This window comes from Thalia democratica, chromosome 4, assembly GCF_965202585.1.
Source record: "Thalia democratica chromosome 4, ktThaDemo2.hap1.1, whole genome shotgun sequence".
Lineage (NCBI taxonomy): Eukaryota > Metazoa > Chordata > Thaliacea > Salpida > Salpidae > Thalia > Thalia democratica.
In genome coordinates this window covers 81,468,682-81,488,338 of record NC_139168.1, presented here as the reverse complement: position 1 = coordinate 81,488,338, position 19,657 = coordinate 81,468,682, and the positions used below count along the sequence as shown (strand labels likewise).

Sequence of the window (19,657 nt, the reverse complement as noted above, 5' to 3'; positions counted from 1 at the left end):
TGTTAAAGAAAGAATAAACCTGTTGTCCCCAATATACATATTTTCTGCTAAAATCTTTTTTTAAACATTATGAAACCATTAGAATTTACAATAGCGCTCAAAATAATTATTAACTACTAGTGTTTTATCGTTGATTGCTTTGTTGCATCTTAGTTTAAAATATTTAAATTGGTTACTAAAATTATTTAAGAGCATAGAGGGGGGTCCACCTTGATTTTTACAAGTAGATCTTATTTTCTAGACTTGTATCTTAGTTATCAGACATTTTTAATTACTTAAAAAAATTCAAAGTAACTTTTGAGATATAAGCAATTAAAGTTGGTGACCTGTATAGATTTCTGGCACAAACCAAAAACACAAAAAAAGAATATTTAATAAAAACTCTATCTATTAAAACTCTTCAAAAATTTACAATCTATTATTAAATTTCAAAAAGATTGAATGCAGAATTTTTTTAATTTTGAAAAATATTTTTTTTATTAAAAATAAACTACCATTTTTTTCATATTTTTCATCAAAAATTTATATTTTTTAATATTTTTCAAGTCATAACATTAAAGGCCATAGGGGGGGCAACATTTTTTTTACAAAAATTAACATTGGCTTATATATGAAAGCTTTAAGTACAAACTACGAGCCAGTTTTTTTTAGAATTCAAAAATATCATTTAACTTTTGAAATATTTAACTTTTTATAAAAATTTTCCAATATAAATATATGGACCGCAAATTTTTTGGGGTCAATTTTCTCCGAAATTTTAAAACTCACTAAAAATCTATCTCATTTTTCATTTTTTAAGCAAACTTCTTCAAATTTTCAGGAAACATTCCTTATAATATAAGGAAAAACGTTACTTTAGAATTTTTATAACTAAAAAAAATTAAAATTTTATCACAAAAAAAATTAAAAAAAAGTGTTTTTTTTTCAAAAAAAAATATTTTTACAATTTTTTTTTTAATTCCAAAGTAACGTTTTTTTTGTTATTGTATAAAGATAAGACTGTGAAAGTTTAAAGAAGATTGCTTGAAAAATGTAAAAGGAGATAGATTTTAAATTAAATAGTCTTTTTTCGCTGTTTTAGTTTTCCCTTCCCATAGGGAACCTATTATGCGGCCGGACTTTGACTGGTCATGTCTCAAAAAATAATTTGAATTTCTTAAAACAATAAAAAGCATCTTAAAGCTTAGAAAAAACTCAATAAAATAAGATCAACTTGTAAAAAACATAGTTTACCCCCCCCCTATGGCCTTAAAGTCTTTAAAACTATGAAAAGAAGGTTTCCTGAAAGTTTGAGATCTCTAGCTCATTAAATGAAGAAGATTGATTTTTAAAGATAATTTGAATATCCGAAAACATTGACCTTCAAAAAATTGCATTAGAAACTTTTTACAAAAAATTCAATATCTCAAAAATTTAACAAGATTTTTAATTCTTTAGAAATTCTCTTGTAGTTTGTGTACTTTAAGCTTTAATATAAGGGCCAATGCTATTTTTGGTTAACAACCTATGCGCTTAAAGAACTGGAAATTTTTTTCTCTAGGCTTTGTGACCTGCTAGCAACTTTTTATATAAAAATTACAATAAAAACAATGCTGCTTAATACATTGCAATTCAAATTTGGACTAATCAATTTCTTAAAAATGTTTAAAGGGCCATGAATCAAGAAGTGGTATATATATAAAAAAAATAAACTGTGTTTGAAGGTCTAACTAATACCTAAATTTTGAAATGGAGAAGACAATAAAAATAAAATGAAAAAAGTTGCACTAAACATTGAAAATAAAATAGAAGTTTGTAAAACGGTTAAAAACAATGCCCAAATTTATTAATAATAGAGCAGTCTATCATAAGCAGGTTGAATTTGTACAAAATTTTGAAAAGTGAACAAGAGTTTAAAATAAAAATAAAAGGAGCTGAGCTTTATTATTTATTATGCATTGCATAATTTAGAGCAATTGTACTATTTTATGAGCTAATGATTTTTTGTACTTATCCAGAAAAATACTTATACTGTCGTGTTAACAAAAAATTTTGCCCAAAATGACCAGATAAGTGAACTGTATCAAGTTCATCAATAACATTTAAAAAAAATTGCATAGATTTTTGTTCTACTCACTGCAATAATAAACTCTTGCTGGGCAATAGTGAGTGTGTTACATGAGTGTGTAATTTTAACTGCACTTTAAATTTTTAGGTGCTTTGTCATAACAACTTGCTTAATTAAAAAAAAAAAAATAAGAAGTTGTTTTAAAAAGGTCTTCAAAAGTAAAATGTAAGAATGTAAATGTGTTGACCACTGGTTTTGATCTTTATATGTTCAATGTGAAGAGTTTTCTTCAAAAAAGTTTTACATAAGTATATATGCAAAAACTTTTTAAAATAGAACTTTTGTTTTTAGCCAGAACTTTCCACAGAAATCCACCAACCAAATCAAACCTACTACTTAGTTATTGCAAAATTCCAACAATTATATTGTTATATAAAAACTAGTGCAACTTTTTTATCACAAGCATTTTTTTTTTGATGATTTGTTTTTCTTTATATGATAAAAACAAATGATTTAGATTTAACAAACAATTTGATAGCTTAATTATGTAATATTTAAAAAAGTATTTTTAAGCTTTATTTTTACTATGGTTTTTCAGTACTTAGTTAGTTGAAAAATTTTTCATAACAAATCAAAAATCCCCTAAAACTGTACTACATACGTATCTTGACTTTAATGGCTTGTTTTCGTTTTATGAATAATTATAAGTTTTGTGAAGCTGTAGTCTACCTATCTGTCATTTTTTGAAATATGGCATTGGATATAAATAATAGGAACAGGTCAAAAACGCATGAAGACAGTTTTGCATGAAGGGTCAAATATGCACTAAGAGAAAATTTTGCACGACATTTTATTTGCACGAAGGGACATTTTTGCACGGAGACACTTTTGAACGGAAGGTCATATTTGCTTGAGAGTAAAAATCAAATAAAATAAAAAGGTAAAAAAAAATTAAATAAAATTGTCGTTAGAGGATAAAACTAGGGGTAACAGTAACAGTAAAAATAAATAACAAAAAAGTAGTAAAAAACTACAAGAAAAATTATATTAACTAATAAACAAACAAACAAAAAACTGTTACCGACCGAGGGTATGGTTTAGACTCTTTTTGGAATGACTATCCAAGTCTTTTGACGGATATTTTAAAATAGGAGAACTGGAAATTTCTGAAGAATGGATGATAAATTTCATATTCTTTTAATTTGAATCACATGTCTAATGATGTATCTTTAAAAGATAAACTTATTGTATTATGCATGAACCGTTCTATCAAAATGCAGTTTGAAAGCAAAACTCTTGAGCAATATTGGTGTTGTTTCCAAATCTTCTTGAGCAATATGTTTCCAAAACTTAGTGAAAAAGCACTAAGTACTCTCATTCCATTCGAAACGACTTACTTGTGTGAGTCTGGATTTAGTACTTTTTTGTCTATAAAAACTAAATCAAGAAACCGCTAGAATGCACATGCAAACATGCGAATTGCCATCAGCAACAAAATGCTGTAATGATATTAACATCTTATTTCAACAAGCGGATGTTGTAAACTGTTTTACGCAGATTTCGTGACGTGCTTCCAGTATCAAAAACAAACATTTTTATTATTTCAAGGAGTTAATTTCATTCCGACGAGTATATATCGGCGTTTTGTCTTTCAAAAACGCGTTAAAGTTAAAGAGTTGCAAAGTTATTCCGCGGTATGATCTCGTTACGATTAAGTTAAACGTTTTACTTCAATTATCGAGAATCAAGAAAACGTCTACATAGCGGAGTTGATGTTAGTATTTATGTAACTTTACGATTGTTGATACTTTTTATAGATTTTATTTGTGTCGTGATTTAATAGTTTCTTTCTTCACAACTAAGAATTATTATTGAAAATAAAGTAAATTGCATTTATTCAAAGTGTGTTTTATTAATAACTTAGGAATAAGTTTGTAACTATATTAAACTATCTCGAAAGTAAGCCCAATTGGTTAAAGTGGAAACCACGCAGTGTCTTTTAAGAACCTTGAATCTTCTGGTTACAAATCTTTAAACAGTCAACAAAATAAATGCACACAAACAACAATGACGATATCAATTTTAATAATTTTCATCAAGCAGAGATGATGAAAGATAATGCTGAATTTTATCCGTCAAACAGCATTCAACAACAATTTAGAAAATTAAGCGAAGTTAAGCAGCTAACAAATAAAGAAGAGTTAAGAGTTTTGCAAATGCAAATAAAAAAACTGAATAATAGATTAAAGCAGTCTAGATCAGAGATGTTAAAATGCTAAAAGTTACTATGGTAATTCAGCAATGAAGTGTTTTATTTTTGGTTTGTTTTAAGTTAGTAATTTCACGCTTGAGTAAACAAAGCAGAGCTTTTTAACATGTCTGGTCTAGATCACCACATTTCGAACGTGCGATGCTAGAAAAACGCGAACCTTTTTACAATGATTACAAAAATAGTAATCGAAATAATTTTAATAACTTTAGCGACACATTTAAGGCGCAAAGACTAAGTAAAAAGTTTAAAAGGTTAGACTTTGTAAGAAACCCTCGTGATATTATTAGTTTTTTCGAAGAGGAAATGTTTAATGAAAATATTTCTAGTAATACAGAAAAGTATAAACTTTTAACTGGGTTTTGGCCGAGAGAAGAGTTGTCAGACTATTATAAAATGACAGAACGAGGTGAAAGAAATTACAGTTCTTTAAGAAACTTTTTTATTAATAGGGACATTCAGTTAGCTGAAATTTTAGATAAAATTCCAATTTGGAATGAGTGTACAAACTTTAATAAAATATTTGCTACAGCCTTAAGTTGGGCCAAATGTCGAGAACAGGACAGAATTAAGTTTTTTCTTGCATACTTAATGCCCTTTTCGATCAAAGATAAGATTAGGGAACATTTTGATGAAAGCTTAGAACTTTTTAAAAGAAAAGGACAAGCCATATGGAATGCTTATAAAGAAAACGCATTAATACCTAAGCAAGTTAATTACGATAGACTACAGCAGTATGAGCAAAATCATTATAAGTCTAAAATAAATTACCATAAGCAAGTTCGACCTAATCATCAACAAAATTTTCATTTAAGAGATAATGGTATTAATCATTATTACAATTATTGTCAACATAACCAAGATAGAGATAGTTTTAAACCAAGAAAATCATACAATGGGAATAGTAGTAATAATGTTAACATAGCACAGTGTTTGTCATGTCATCAAAACTTACCTACAAAAACATCTAATACAACCAAAGAGTTTCAAAAAGTTAAAGAAAAAGCTCAGGTAATAAAAAAAACAATAGCGATTGGAGTAACTGGTCAAGTAGTATGGTTTAATGTTAGCAAAGGTTACGGTTTTATTCAACGTGATGATCGGAACAGCGATATTTTTGTTCATTATACAGCTATCATCAAAAACAACCCTAACAAATTATTAAGGTCTCTTGCACAAGGAGAAAAAGTCCAGTTTGATATTGTTGTAGGTAAAAATAACATGTCAGAAGCCGCAAACGTGACAGGTCCTAATGGTAAAACAGTTCAAGGGTCTAAGTATGCTGTAGATAAAAATTCAAACTACAATCAAAAACATCAACAAAATATATTTAACGCAAACCATCATTCTCGTAACCTCCAACAGCAGAAAATAAAAGCTAGTAGAGCTTATAAGCAAGCTGTTGCTTTTACAGCAAAACAAGGTAAACTTATCAAAGAAAAACATCAGAAACAACAGCAGAAAAATATCAGTTACAATAATAAATATGATAGCAAGCCAAAATATCAAGTGCCAACAGTGCAGCTTAAAAGTTATAAACAAGATTCAGGTTATTACAATTCTTCAAAAACAAAATCAGAAACTAGTGTATCAAGCAACATATTAGCTAAAGAGAAAAACAATTTGGCAGTACTTAATTCCTTTGACAAAAAAGAAATTATAACACAGAATAAAAAAGAGTCAGAATTACTAATAGCAGGTCTAAAACTTTTACCATTTATCATATAGCCCTTTTGAAAATAAAATATAAACATTTTTACAAAACTAACGAGACAGACTTTAATAAAGGTAAAAAGTTGTAACTTTTTATTAACATGAAAATCTGTTTAAATATTTTCTAAACTCAGGTAATTTTTTTAAAAATTTAAAATGAAAGAAACTATTAAGTGTATTTATTTTGTATTCTTTTCTGATACAATTTCTGAACTGTAAAGTTTATTGCTTTTTTACTTTTAATGATGTGTTATGAAGTTTTTTATATTATAAATTACAGCTTGGTACTAATTAATTAAAAGCTAAGACATAACAATTATACAATAAAAAAGTTTGATAAGCCTATTTTATATTGAAAGTTTAGTAAGTACATTTTCTCTAATTTTAAAACAAAATTAAATTACCAGACTTTTTGCTCGTAAAATAATCAAGTTCAAGTTTAAAGCTTTCAAATTCGACTCGTGATAAACTTTTCCTATAAATTTTGAATTTAAAAGTACTTTCAACTCCCATTAAGTTTTGACTGTTAACGATCGTAAAAAAGCACTCGCTAAATTTTTCTCTTTATAAATTTCTATAATGCTTAAGTTTTGTGTTGCTTTAATAGAAATGTTTTATACTTGAATCCTTTAAAAGTTTGTGCATGAAAATACTACTTATTATTTTGTAAAATGTTTTAAAGAAAATGTTTTCTGTTTTAGTTATTAAAGTTTGCGAGTTGAATATTAAGAACATATGTTTTTCTAAGTTAAAAACAAAATTAAAGTTTTTCATGTTTTTTAACTATTAATTTTCTTTTAATGCACCTTTAAATGCTTATTTTTTTTTGTTTTGTATAAAATAATGGGTTTAAAAGTAAACACTGACAGTTCGTTATTGTCTTTTGGCATAATAACATAGTAGTTTTTACTAAACTTTCTTGAAAGAGTATCTCAACTTTTTTTTTGAACCGCGTATTTTTGAAATGAATACTACAATGATGGCCAATGAAAAGATGAATTTTTTCTATGTCAACAAGTGACTTCGATGAATTTTTGAATTTGAAGTTTAGAGAAGAACAAGCGAGTTAAAACAATTCGTTTCTGCTAAATAAACCACCGTAGAAGAAAACGGAAGAGAAATGCCGGAATACAACAAGACCAAGGTCAAGAACCCCGAAGAAAAGAAGCCAGAAGCCAACTAAATGACTATCATTGAACTTTGTCTTCATGTTGTGTTTTATCTTAGTTTTTGTAAATTATGTAATTTTTGAGATAATAATTTATTCAGTTTCTTTTTCTTACTTTTTTTTTGACGCGGCCTTTTAACAATTATAGAAAGTTTAAAGTTAAGTAGGATTTTAAGGATTTAAATTATTTAAAACCAGGCTTTAAACGTTAAAATTGAAAATTTAAAAAGAAACAATGTAATGATATTAACATCTCATTTCAACAAGCGGATGTTGTAAACTGTTTTACGCAGATTTCGTGACGTGCTTCCAGTATCAAAAACAAACATTTTTATTATTTCAAGGAGTTAATTTCATTCCGACGAGTATATATCGGCGTTTTGTCTTTCAAATACGCGTTAAAGTTAAAGAGTTGCAAAGTTATTCCGCGGTATGATCTCGTTACGATTAAGTTAAACGTTTTACTTCAGTTATCGAGAATCAAGAAAACGTCTACATAGCGGAGTTGATGTTAGTATTTATGTAACTTTACGATTGTTGATACTTTTTATAGATTTTATTTGTGTCGTGATTTAATAGTTTCTTTCTTCAGAACTAAGAATTATTATTGAAAATAAAGTAAATTGCATTTATTCAAAGTGTGTTTTATTCATAACTTAGGAAATAGTTTTGTAACTTATACTGTTAGTATATTATTTACTTCTCTTAAGTATAGCAGTCAGTAAGTTACTGGAGACCACGTAGTTAAAACATAAACTATCTCGAAAGCAAAGTCATATTTGGTTAAAATGCCACGTTTTCATAAAGTTTTGTACAATAAACAGGAACAAAAAAGTAATTAACTTTAGAGTAGATTTAAAATTAAGTTCTTAATCTTTTCAAAATAATATTGCATAAATAGTATTTTAATAGTTTGTTAAATACCTTGTGAGGATAATGAGATGTCATTTAGGATTTTTTATTAAATATGTAGATTAGTTTAGTTTTTTTAAATGTTAATTGAAAAAAAATGTTTTTTATAAAGTTAGATTAGTTTTTTTTTCGTTTAATTAAAAAGTATTTGAATAGTTTGGTTTTGGTACTGGTTTTAATTAAAAAGTTTAAACATAACTGACTCATTTTCAAAAAAAAGTTTATTTATTAATTTCGTTTAGCTCTCTTCAGAATAACATTGCTAAAAACTATGAATATTGTAGAGTAATTTTAGTTATATATAATGAATTTGAAATAGTTTATGACGTAACTATTTTTTGTTAGACTTTTCAAATTCATTATATAAAATTACTCTACAATATTCATAGTTTTTAGCAATGTTATTCTGAAGAGAGCTAAACGAAATTAATAAATAAACTTTTTTTTGAAAATGAGTCAGTTATGTTTAAACTTTTTAATTAAAAAGTAATTAATTTTTTTAGTTTGTTTAAAAATGAGCAGGTAGAATTACAAGTGCTGAGCTCCAAACTCACTTGCTTGACCTTCATAAAACGTTAATCGTTGCGAAGGGAAGAGTGAGTTCTAATGTTTTGTACCTTATAGAAAATAGATAAAACTTGTTCAAATACAGTTTGTTATGTTTTTAAACTTTCAAGTGCTTTATTTTTCTTAGTATAGTACACTATCATAAAAATTTAAGTACAAATTATTAATTCATGAAATCAATGAAATTATGATAAAATTATTAATAAATAATCAAGTATATAGTGTTAGGGGTGCGAGATCAAATTAAAAAATTTTAGGGGTGCGGGGCATCAAAAAGGTTGGGAACCACTGGTTTAGAGGTAAAATTGATAAAAAAATTAAAAACTAATATAAAATGTCACAAAAAAAAAATAAAAATAAAAATAAATAAAATAAAAATTTCATTAAATGTTATTTATAAAAAAAAAGAAATTAACGACAAAAGGCAAGGGTTAATGGTAAAAGTAATAATAAAATGATATTAATAAAATATTAAAAAAAAAACAAAATTTAAACATTTCAACACGTTCAAAAGTGACCCCTTGTGCACAATGTATGCCGTGCAAAAGTGTCTTCGTGCGTATTAGAACCCTACCCGAAATTATTGTATATTTATATTTATAAATTTTTGCGTAGTTTTTAGAAAATACAAATTTATGTTTTTCTATTCTATATACAGTAACCTCTCACATCTTTACGCACTCGTGACGTTACGCACTCTCGTTTAGTTACGCACTTTAGATTCTAAAAAATTGAAAAGTAAAATTTTTAACATATATTAATATTGCACAAATTAGTATATCTACTACATATCATTAATATATCTTTAATACAATGCAAGATATGTCTATCCTTATGTGGGCAAAGGTAAAATTAAAAAAAGTTGTAGTAACATAAACAATTTTTGTTAAACATTTTCTTATATTTTATATATTTTGTTCAAAAGAAGAAATCCATTACAGCACCAAATGCATATTTTTGTAAAAGGCTATAAAAACAAACTTTAATATAAACACCACGCCGTTTTTGAATTGTAAACAAATCCTTAACTATAAATTAATTTTGCTAAGTAGAATAGAATATAAATGTTAAGAATCAAATAAGTTACATATAAACAAAGATAAAATCTACTTACTATTAAAACTATTAAAATTGTTCTACAAGTATTATTATTTTATATAATTTTTTTTTTTTAATATATCTATAGTTTTATCTTTTGTTTTCACATTTATAAATAAAGTAAACAAATTGTTAAATGTAGGAAAGTTCCCAGTCTGCTTTTAACTAGAAGCAATATCATAAAACAGCTATTATAGTAAGTTTATTTGATACCTCTCGTATCTTTACGCATTTTTTTGTGGACACAATGTGCGTAAATAAGCGAGAGGTTACTGTAATTTCCTTTTTTTTTCTAATCAAAAAATAAGTTGCAAAGTGTACTTTTTTAGAATAAAATACTAATGAATAGAATACAATGTTGACGGATTTAAAAAAAAAGTTTTTATTTTTGCTATGTTTCTGGTTATTCTTTAAAAATAATTAATATATCTAAATCACAAATAAAGTAAAAAGTAGTTACTTTTTGGTAAACTTCTGTGCTGAAGATTTACTAAACTATTTAACTTTACTGAAATATTAATTAACTTGTAAATATATTATTTCGATAGCTTTATTACGTTAAGAAATTATTTTTGACTGCTAACTTGACTTCGAATGTTTAAAGTTAACTTTATTTTAAAAACTAAAAATAATTTTATAAAGTAAGCATATATTTTAAACACACTTAACAAATTTTAGTATTCTTATAATTTCGTATACTAATATTAATATTTACTATGAAAACTAAAAATAATTTTTTGTTAAATGTTATTAAACCGAAACTAGTTCATTTTATACTAAAACTTGATGAAAGCGTAATTGCAATTGTGGCGATGAATGTATGGTCACAGTATTGTAAGTTTTTATAATGATGTGACCCCGTAAAGAACTTATGCAAAATAACTAGATTGTATGAAAATTAAGATTTTTTTTTGAGATGACAACTCGTTTTAAGCTATATCAATATAAACACTAAATAAGTAATACAGTTACATTAACTAAACCACATTCTACAGAGCGCACTTGATGGGCTTTCAAATATTTTATTGCAGACATTTGAGTTAAAAATAAGATTACATATGTTTTATATAAACAATAAAGTTGCTTTTAAACCTGTTAAATTTTAACACTGTGCACAACCTATACATATATAAATAAACAAAATATATTATAGATATATTTATTTATTATTATATGTAATACAAACACTTTTACTCTGCTATAGTATTTAAAAATAAAAAAACACTTCTAAAATTAAATTTTTTAAGTTTTGGAAATAGTGATCTAAAATAACTTAAGGTAACTTATAAATCATTTAAACATCCTTTTTATTAAACTACAATAAATACTTTTGTGTGCACTTTTTGTACCTATTTTTTAAAAATTGAATTAAAATAATCTTTGATAAGGTGTAACTATTATGCATAATGTAGTTTTTTTTACTGTAGTTATATTTCAATTTGAAAAATATATTATTATAGATTATTGATGATATATTTATTTGAGTAAAACTTTTGTTTTGAAAATTAAATCTTAAAATGTTGGATGTTGTAATGTAGTTTTAAATAATTTTGATACTTTTTTTACAAATTTTAGAACAATTGTTATATTGCGACATATTTTCAAAGTATTAAAATTTTATATAAAAAAAACTTTTTAAATTATGATAATTATAGTTACTGTAGAGGTAACTGTTATCAATCATGGTTTTTGACTTATTTAAACGTTAAGTACATAGTTTACGTTTAAAAAACCGTCAAATAATTAATAAAACAGTTTCGGTTTGTACTAATCACAAAAAATGTACTTAAATACCATAAACTAGTAATGAAGATTTATTACATAATGAGTTTTATTGTAAAAACAATATTTTTCTTCTATAATTTATCGCTTTAAAAGTACTGTTTTAAAAAACAAAGCAGTTACATTTTATTATTTAAAACAATGCGTAATAATAACCAAAAAATGGAAAATTCTATTTAAATTAGATAGAATTTAAACCAAACGTATAACTTACATTTTGACAACAAAAAGTTTCATAGCAAGCAAAAGTTTTATTGCACTTTGAAAAAACTTTTTATAAATTATATATGAACAAAACCTAAAAAAGTATAGAATTGTTGCGTGAGAAGGGGTTGTTTTATTTAACCTCAAAAATACATACAACTTATTTAAAAAAAATCAGGCATGTTTGCAGTTAAAAATTTAAAATACTTTTGACAAAGTTTTAATATAATTACAAAGTTGTTGAGAAGGTATAAACCCTCGCAAGTATGTAAGAAAGATAGAAAGAAGTTTAAGGAATAAATTAGAAAGTAGAAATTAAAAAAAATCCCAAAATGTAGTATTTGAGCATGCAATTGAAACTACATAATTTTTGCGCAATACTGCAGCCCGCTAGTTAATCAATTAAAAAAATATACAATTAATAATATAGTGCTTTTTAACAATTTATCATCAACTTCTTGACGAATAGTGTCTTACAGAAAAAATAAAAAAGTTAACAATTTATGTTGCGGCCGAGAGATAATCTAAATACTTAGAAAATACAACATAAGTCACTAGTTAGTCATATAAAGCTTTTTCTAAATGACTGTTTATTTTCAAAATATACACTAGTAAATATATATACATATTATAGTAAAAAGTTGATAATGTAATTTTTATAATAGCAGCACTTAAGTAAGCAATAACAATAAAAACAAAACTATTATAATATTCTTTATACAGTTTTAACCCTAAGGTAAACAAAATACTAGAAGTATTCAGTACAATTCACTACTCAAGTATTTCAACTCCTTGACGTTGACGGTTGGTCCTGGCTAGTATTACTCGCGGGAATTTCCCTGTTATTTGAGGAAATTTCCCTATTCTGATACCTGACGGCGTGGTATTGGGGAGGAGGCTCGTTTATGCTGTTTCTTTTTGAAGAACACCTTTTAGATGACGTTTGCCTGGAATTTTGTCGCGATAACTGCGAATTTTGTCGAGATAACAAGGAGTTTTGACGCCTCATGGAGTTTTGTCGCGTTGTCGAAACGGAGTTCTGTCGATTGAGGAGTTCTTCGACGACTCGGATCGTGTCTTCGTCATGGACCTATGGAAAAAATGGATTGATTTTGTTTAATATAATTAATATATGACATCAAACATATTATAATATATTACATTTTTAGTTGTTTTGTCTTTCAACCAAGCATAATTACTAACGACAAAAAAAGAAATTGCTAAATATCTTAATAGAGTTACTATAAAGTAAATAAAATGATTTTTATCTCAAAAAGTAATTGAAAACATTATATTGAATCGTTATAAACTTAACTTTGAGAATATTTACACATAAGAAAATTAATGTTGATAAATACGTAAAAAATACAAACAAACAGAAATAGAAAACTATTGTTGATATGCTTTAGTAAACACTAAAACTTTGTTTTTATTTTAATAATGCTAATATTTTTCTACAAATGAATAAAAAGAAGTTACTATTTTTATAAACACTTTTTTGCTTTGATTAAACAAACTAACTACAAAACAAATCTTTAACATTTAATACCTTACAAAAATATATGATTGTGTTATAACTACTGTCTTGTTTAATTTAATGCACTATATGTATAAACGAAACAATAGAATTAACATTAAATTTTAAAGAAAATTACATTTAAAAAGGATTATATTACTTAACAAAATTTTTTTATATAATTAGATTTTTGCTTAAGTAATTACCCAGTAAGGTGTGTTATTATTTTATGAGTAGCACGTATTTTGAAAATTAATTAAAAAAATATAACGATTGTTATTTCTTTTAAAAAACATTTTTTTAGAATGTTATACCAGAAAACACATGACAACATTTAACTAAGAGATAAAAAAACAATAAATGGTTTATTAAAATAATTAGCACCTTTTACGAAACTTCAATTTACGTAAAATTTATCGTAAACTTTAAATACAAAACATATACAATTAATATCTGCTTATATAATTTATTTGTTTCTAGTTTTCAAAAATGAGTAAAGTGTTTAAAAAAATTGAAGTGACAATATAAAAGGTTTTAGCACAATTTCTGGTCACGTTTTTTGAAAACAAACAAACGTTTGTAATTTTTGTGTTAAAATTTTTAATTATGTAACAAAATTTTGTGGTTTTAGTTAGCAGATACGTATTCAGACAGTACAATATTTACATACATAAAGATATTTAGAAATACCTTAAACTCTAGAAAATTGACTTTACTTTTGCAGTAGTAGCTTTTATCAAGTTAACAACTATTGAATTTGTTTTTAGTACAAAATCCCATTAAAGTTTTTTATGAAAACACAAAAATGTAAAACAAATATTTCTGAGAGTAAACTTTGTGTTTTATTCAAAACTTATTATTTAATACAGACATGTTAAATATAAATAAGTTTATGCAAAAAACCTCAATAATTAACGTGTAAATACCATTTCAGGACAAAATATTTTAGTTTTTAGTTTATTTTGGTTTTATGATCAAAATATAAGGTATAAATGTAAAGTAAAACATGTAAATTGGTAAATTTAAGACATGTAACCAATTTTAACTTACACATGTTTTAATAAACGTACTACCTATGTTAATGTTCATATTATGTCACAACAGCAGTTTTAAGTATAACTGTTTTTCAAGTTAGTTTGTAAGTAAATTTTGAAAGTATGTTGACACTTGCTTAATTTGATCATACACATAATTTTATGATTACAAATTAAGTACAATATGAATATAAGTTTATTTATAACTTAATAAAAATTTTACCTCAGTTGAAACTTTTTTAGTAGTATGGTACATATATGTCGTTATTTTAGTAATTTAATTTGATAAAAATAAAACAGCATACATAAATAAAGACTTGTTTAGGATATAGACAAACGTTTTTATTTATATTATTAATATTATTAGTTGAAATAACAAAATAAACTTTAAAGAAAAATGTTAAGTAGGATCGTACTTTTAGTCTTTAATATAATAGTAAGGAATAATTTCTACCTCGTTGTCTCTAGCTTAGTACAACTAAAACCAATGATAGTCGTATGATATAACATAAGTCCTCATTAACTCTGAGAAAACATGTAAAATAAAAACAATTTTACCTCAAACCTCGATTGAAACTTGTTTAGTAGGATCATACACGTAAGTTCTTAAGATAAAAAACATAAGCAATAAATAAATACAAACCTCGATTGACACTTGCTTCGTGGGGTCATACACATATGTCCTTATCGAGCTCCTACCACTTCCCCTCTTGTTGCCATGACGACCGTGGTTTCCGTGGTTACTAACAAGGGGCCTTTCCTCCTCAACTATGACCACACTGTAACACGATGAGAGTTATAGTATTTATAAAATGGTATAAATTTTGTATATGATTTATATATAATCATTGAACCTGTCGTATAATTGGATTAAAATATAGTTATCTATATTAGCTTGTCTTAAAATGGAGGTATAACACAAATAAATTTATTTGAATTATATATATTAACCTGTCGTAGGATGGGGGATGGGGTAGTGACGCGTCAACTGTGTCGTAAGAAGGAGGTGTGTCGCTATAACGACGTAACTGTTGAAATATCAAAATTTATTTTGTTGCTTATGTTTAATGTTAGTAATACTAATTGTTATTTGGAGTCATTATTTTTATTTTTTCAAACTTTCGGGTAATTTTTTTACTTAAGACAAAAAAATAAGTTTGTAACTGTTTCTGCTGAGCCGTAGGGTGCTAAGAAGGAAAAAAAAATTGGAGGTGCATCAATGTACCTTCTGAGCTGCAAAACTAATAAACCGAGTCAAAACTCAGAGTTAATTTAGCTGCAAGTTTGGAACTAAACTCTGGGGTTTGTTTAGGAACCAGTACAAGTGCGTTGAAAATTAAAACTAGTGAAATTTTAGAAAGTTTTGAATAGTCTCCTTGAGATTCTAATCAATTCAAAAAAGTGTAGTGTTTTATTATTAAAGTTTGAAAAAAAATAATTTAATACAAACTGCGATAGAAGTCCTAAGGTTACAAAAAGTTAAAAACAAAGTGTTGATGCAAAGTTTAAAAAAAAGGTCAAAACTACTTAAAGTTAAAAGTCCTCACAAGTTTTAATTAAAATAAATTTTCTCATTAACTTTCATTTCCTGATCATAAGTTACCTCGAACGCTTAGAGAAAAGTTCAATTGGTAATTATGATTAAAGCATTATGTAATAAGTTTTAGTGTTAATGTATTTGCTATTTGGAATTAAACGTAAAAAAAAATTAAACAAAATTCGTACTTTTGTGCTAAATTTTTTATTAACTTAAAAATTGATAATTTTTTTAAATATAGACAATAAAAAAGGAATAATGACTATTCAGTGTATAAGCAAAACTCAACTTAAAATTTACAGAAAATAAAAGTAGTTTAGTATTGGGAGCATAAAAATTTTTTTTTTTTCATTAAAGAAATATATTTAGAATACTTTGTTTCACAGAAAAGTTTGTTTAACTTTGTTGGTATCTCAGCTATGTTATATTATATCAAAATAATGATGATAACTTATCATAGTCTATAAAATTTTTTTTCTTCGTATCTAAACAACGTAGTTTAATAATAATAACTCACAACAGTACAGAAGTTATTGTTATATTTATATTATGACATGATGAAAAAATTAACTTACTACTGTAACAGAAGTTCTCCGATTCAAATTGTTGTATTACTTATTTTATAACATAATGAAAAAACAACTTACTACTGTTACTGAAGTTCTTCTGTTCAAATTGTTGTATCTTATTACCGAGTGAGAAGGTGGTTCCTGTTTAATAAAACGAACGAATAAAACTTTGAATTATTTAATACTTGATAATATTGAGTGTTTGAACGAACTAGCATCGTTGTTTGCATTTAGTAGCAGAACCTTATATCTACATTATTTGTCTTTAATTTAAAGAAATGGGTATAGACATCAAACTTAAAGACAATTACAACAAAATTATAAAACAAAAAGATAAGGTTTTAGATACACAACTAATCTAATTGTGTAGCTTTTTATAAAAATGATTAATTTTCCAGAATAAAACGATTTTTATAAGTTAATAAAAGTTAAAAGGAACTAAAAATATTACAGAAAAAACTAAATTTATCAATGTTAAGTTTTATAAAATATTTTAGTTTGATTGTTGTCACATGTTTAAGAAGAGTTAAAACACACTTTCAAAATTCATTTTTAAATATTTTCTTTACTGTTAAATGTTTTGGTTTGTAGTATAAACATAGTTGATATACTTTTTTGTATATTTTTTACTTGTTTACTTCAAGTATGTTATAAAATAAGTTTATTCTGCTTTAGTACTAAAACATAGTAAAACAAAGCTTATAGTAAGTAAGCGTAATATAATATTAAAAAATTGAAATTTTATAGACGGTCATGAACAACTGCACGAAACGTAAAAGTTTGATTTAAATTTAAATACAAGCATTGTAGAAACAGCGTTGCACTCATGTTTTACTAAATAATTGAATTAAGTGGAAACATAAAAAAAACATGACCATGTGATTAAAACTCAAAGCTAAAGAGAATAAAAATTAGACTTCAGTTTTAAGAAGTTTGATTTTACTTTTTAAAAGTAAGTTACTTAACTTAAAATAAATAAAATATAAACTGCAAAATACGTGTCTAAAATACAGAATAGGACCACTGGTTCTTAATTTTTTTAGAAGTTGCTGGAATTACTGGAACTTAAATTATCTTCACTTTAAATCGTAAAAATTACAAACTTTAAAAAAAAATAGTTTTATTCTAATTAGAATGTTCCAATAAATTAAAAAACTTAAACTTATCAAAAGCTGTTAGATCAACTTTTAATAAGCTTTGTCTTATACAAAAAGACTTGTAGAAAAGAACATTTAAAAAAAATAATTTTACCTTACAAAACTTTCTGTACACAGTAATACAAGTATCACTGGTAAAGTACAAAGTGTTATTAGTTTAAATAAAGGGTTTTATTAGTTTGGATCTTTTTTAATATTACAAAAAGTTAAAGTTAAAAGTTTGCTAGTGTTACATTATGTTTTAAACTGACATATATAAAAAGTACCATAACTTAAGAAACAGATGAAAAAAATCATAGAAGATTCTTATAGACAGTTGAAACTAAATAAGATGAGTAAATGGTGTTTTGCAACTTACGAATGGAAACTTAAAAGTTATTGAGCCTTTAAAAAATCTCATTATAAAAATCCAACGCGTGCTTCCAAACTAGCATAGTGGATAGACCCACTTAAGCAACTGATCAAATTAAAATTATTAAAAAGCGTTACAAAATTAAAATAACTTCCATATTAGCAATGTAACTTGACAATTAGTAGTCATTAGTAGTATATAAATAAACGAAAAAAAAAACGATTGATACAAACTAACTGGAGTCTCCATGTTAACGATGTGGTTAGACCCGCTCAACAAGATCTTGGGGCAGTGATTCCTCGAACAAGTGGGACAAATGATCTGCCAACTGACTACAAACAAACTGATGATGCACAACATCAAGATTGCACCAATAGGGATCAGGAAACCAAGGTCTGTAAAAAACGAAAATACACTTTTACACTAATGAATTAAATAGTTGATCATATTTCTATGTGGAGCTATGTTAAGTATTACTTTTAAACACTTCGCTGTTAATGGGATTTAGAAACTTTAATCCTTTAAAAGCGTTTTAGATAAAATTATATTTTTTTAACATTGAAGTAAAAGTTTGTTTCGTAATTACAATTGAAAAATCTTAGTAACTTAATTGTTAAAACATTTTAGAAATACTTTAAGAAAACGTCGTCCAAATTCAATTATTTTTTGTGTTTTAGTATTTTAAATCTGTCAAAGAAATAAGTATTTGCATTTTTTTTTCTTTATTTAAGCATAAGCCCAAGTAATTTTTTAAATTATTATACTAGGACTACATTGAAAACGCTATTTAAGCTATAAAGCTTTAAGCTTTAAGGACTATTTAATAATATTTTTCATTTTGTAAATAAACTTTTGTAATAAAAAAATTGAGTTTATAAAACTAACATAAGTTATACTCCCCTGGATGTATGTTAGTATTCTTGGGTGGAAAAACAGGTATATCCTTTATTGTTGCGTTTAATTCCATTTGATAAGATGGCTTTATTAGGCTCACGAAGATTTCGAATGGTAAATTTAACAGCTTCAAAAAATAAGACGTTTATAAATACTAAAATAAGTAATACTTTTTTATTGCAAATAGAAAAGGACTATTAAAAAGTTTAACAACAAAAGGTATAACAATAAAATATAAAGTTGGACACAAGAAGCCGTGTAAAATGTTGCTTAAAGTTAAGTAAATTAAAAAGCAATTTAACATTAGTGGAAATTCTTAACAACAGATAAAAAAGTCTTAAAATATAATGTTTTTATTAGTTTTGTATTTTTTTTCACTTTTTGTTAAAAAAAGCTAAGCTAGGCTTGAAGATTTCAGTACATTTTCATTTCATATTACTTTACAAACACTTATGAAATTACTTTACCTATAGCTATATACTAAACTTTCTGTAATTTTAAATATTTAATTTTTTTTATATTAAAATCGTTTTAATAATACAATAGTTACAAGTAAAACTCACTAACTTCAATAGATTTAAATAAGCTTTTTGTTTGGCCAAAAAGTAATAAAATACACGGTTTAAAATAAAAAGAAATATTTTAATTCAAAACTTCGGTATACTTAATTTTCAGAATAAAACAATACTTTTGCTAGAAAAATTAATAAATGATACGGTAGAATGTAATATTATTGTATAAATTTATGAAAACGGTATAAAAAATTAAATAAAATTATATCTGAACATAGATTGTATAATAAAAATATAATTGCAGTAAGTAATGTGAGTAACTATTG

The 19,657-nt window shown here is 25.4% G+C and overlaps 1 protein-coding gene across 1 annotated transcript; it reads right to left on the bottom strand.

The window, feature by feature from the left end:
* Positions 1 to 12,456: 12,456 nt before the first annotated feature.
* Positions 12,457 to 18,935, bottom strand: LOC145834823 (uncharacterized). The gene is made up of 6 exons (XM_082942334.1): positions 18,811 to 18,935; positions 18,163 to 18,320; positions 16,495 to 16,557; positions 15,262 to 15,338; positions 14,954 to 15,089; positions 12,457 to 12,850 (listed from the first exon to the last, which is right to left on the bottom strand). The coding sequence occupies exons 1-6, from the start codon at positions 18,890 to 18,892 to the stop codon at positions 12,545 to 12,547; spliced, it is 822 nt and encodes a 273-aa protein (XP_082798460.1). The 5' UTR covers positions 18,893 to 18,935; the 3' UTR covers positions 12,457 to 12,544.
* Positions 18,936 to 19,657: the final 722 nt, after the last annotated feature.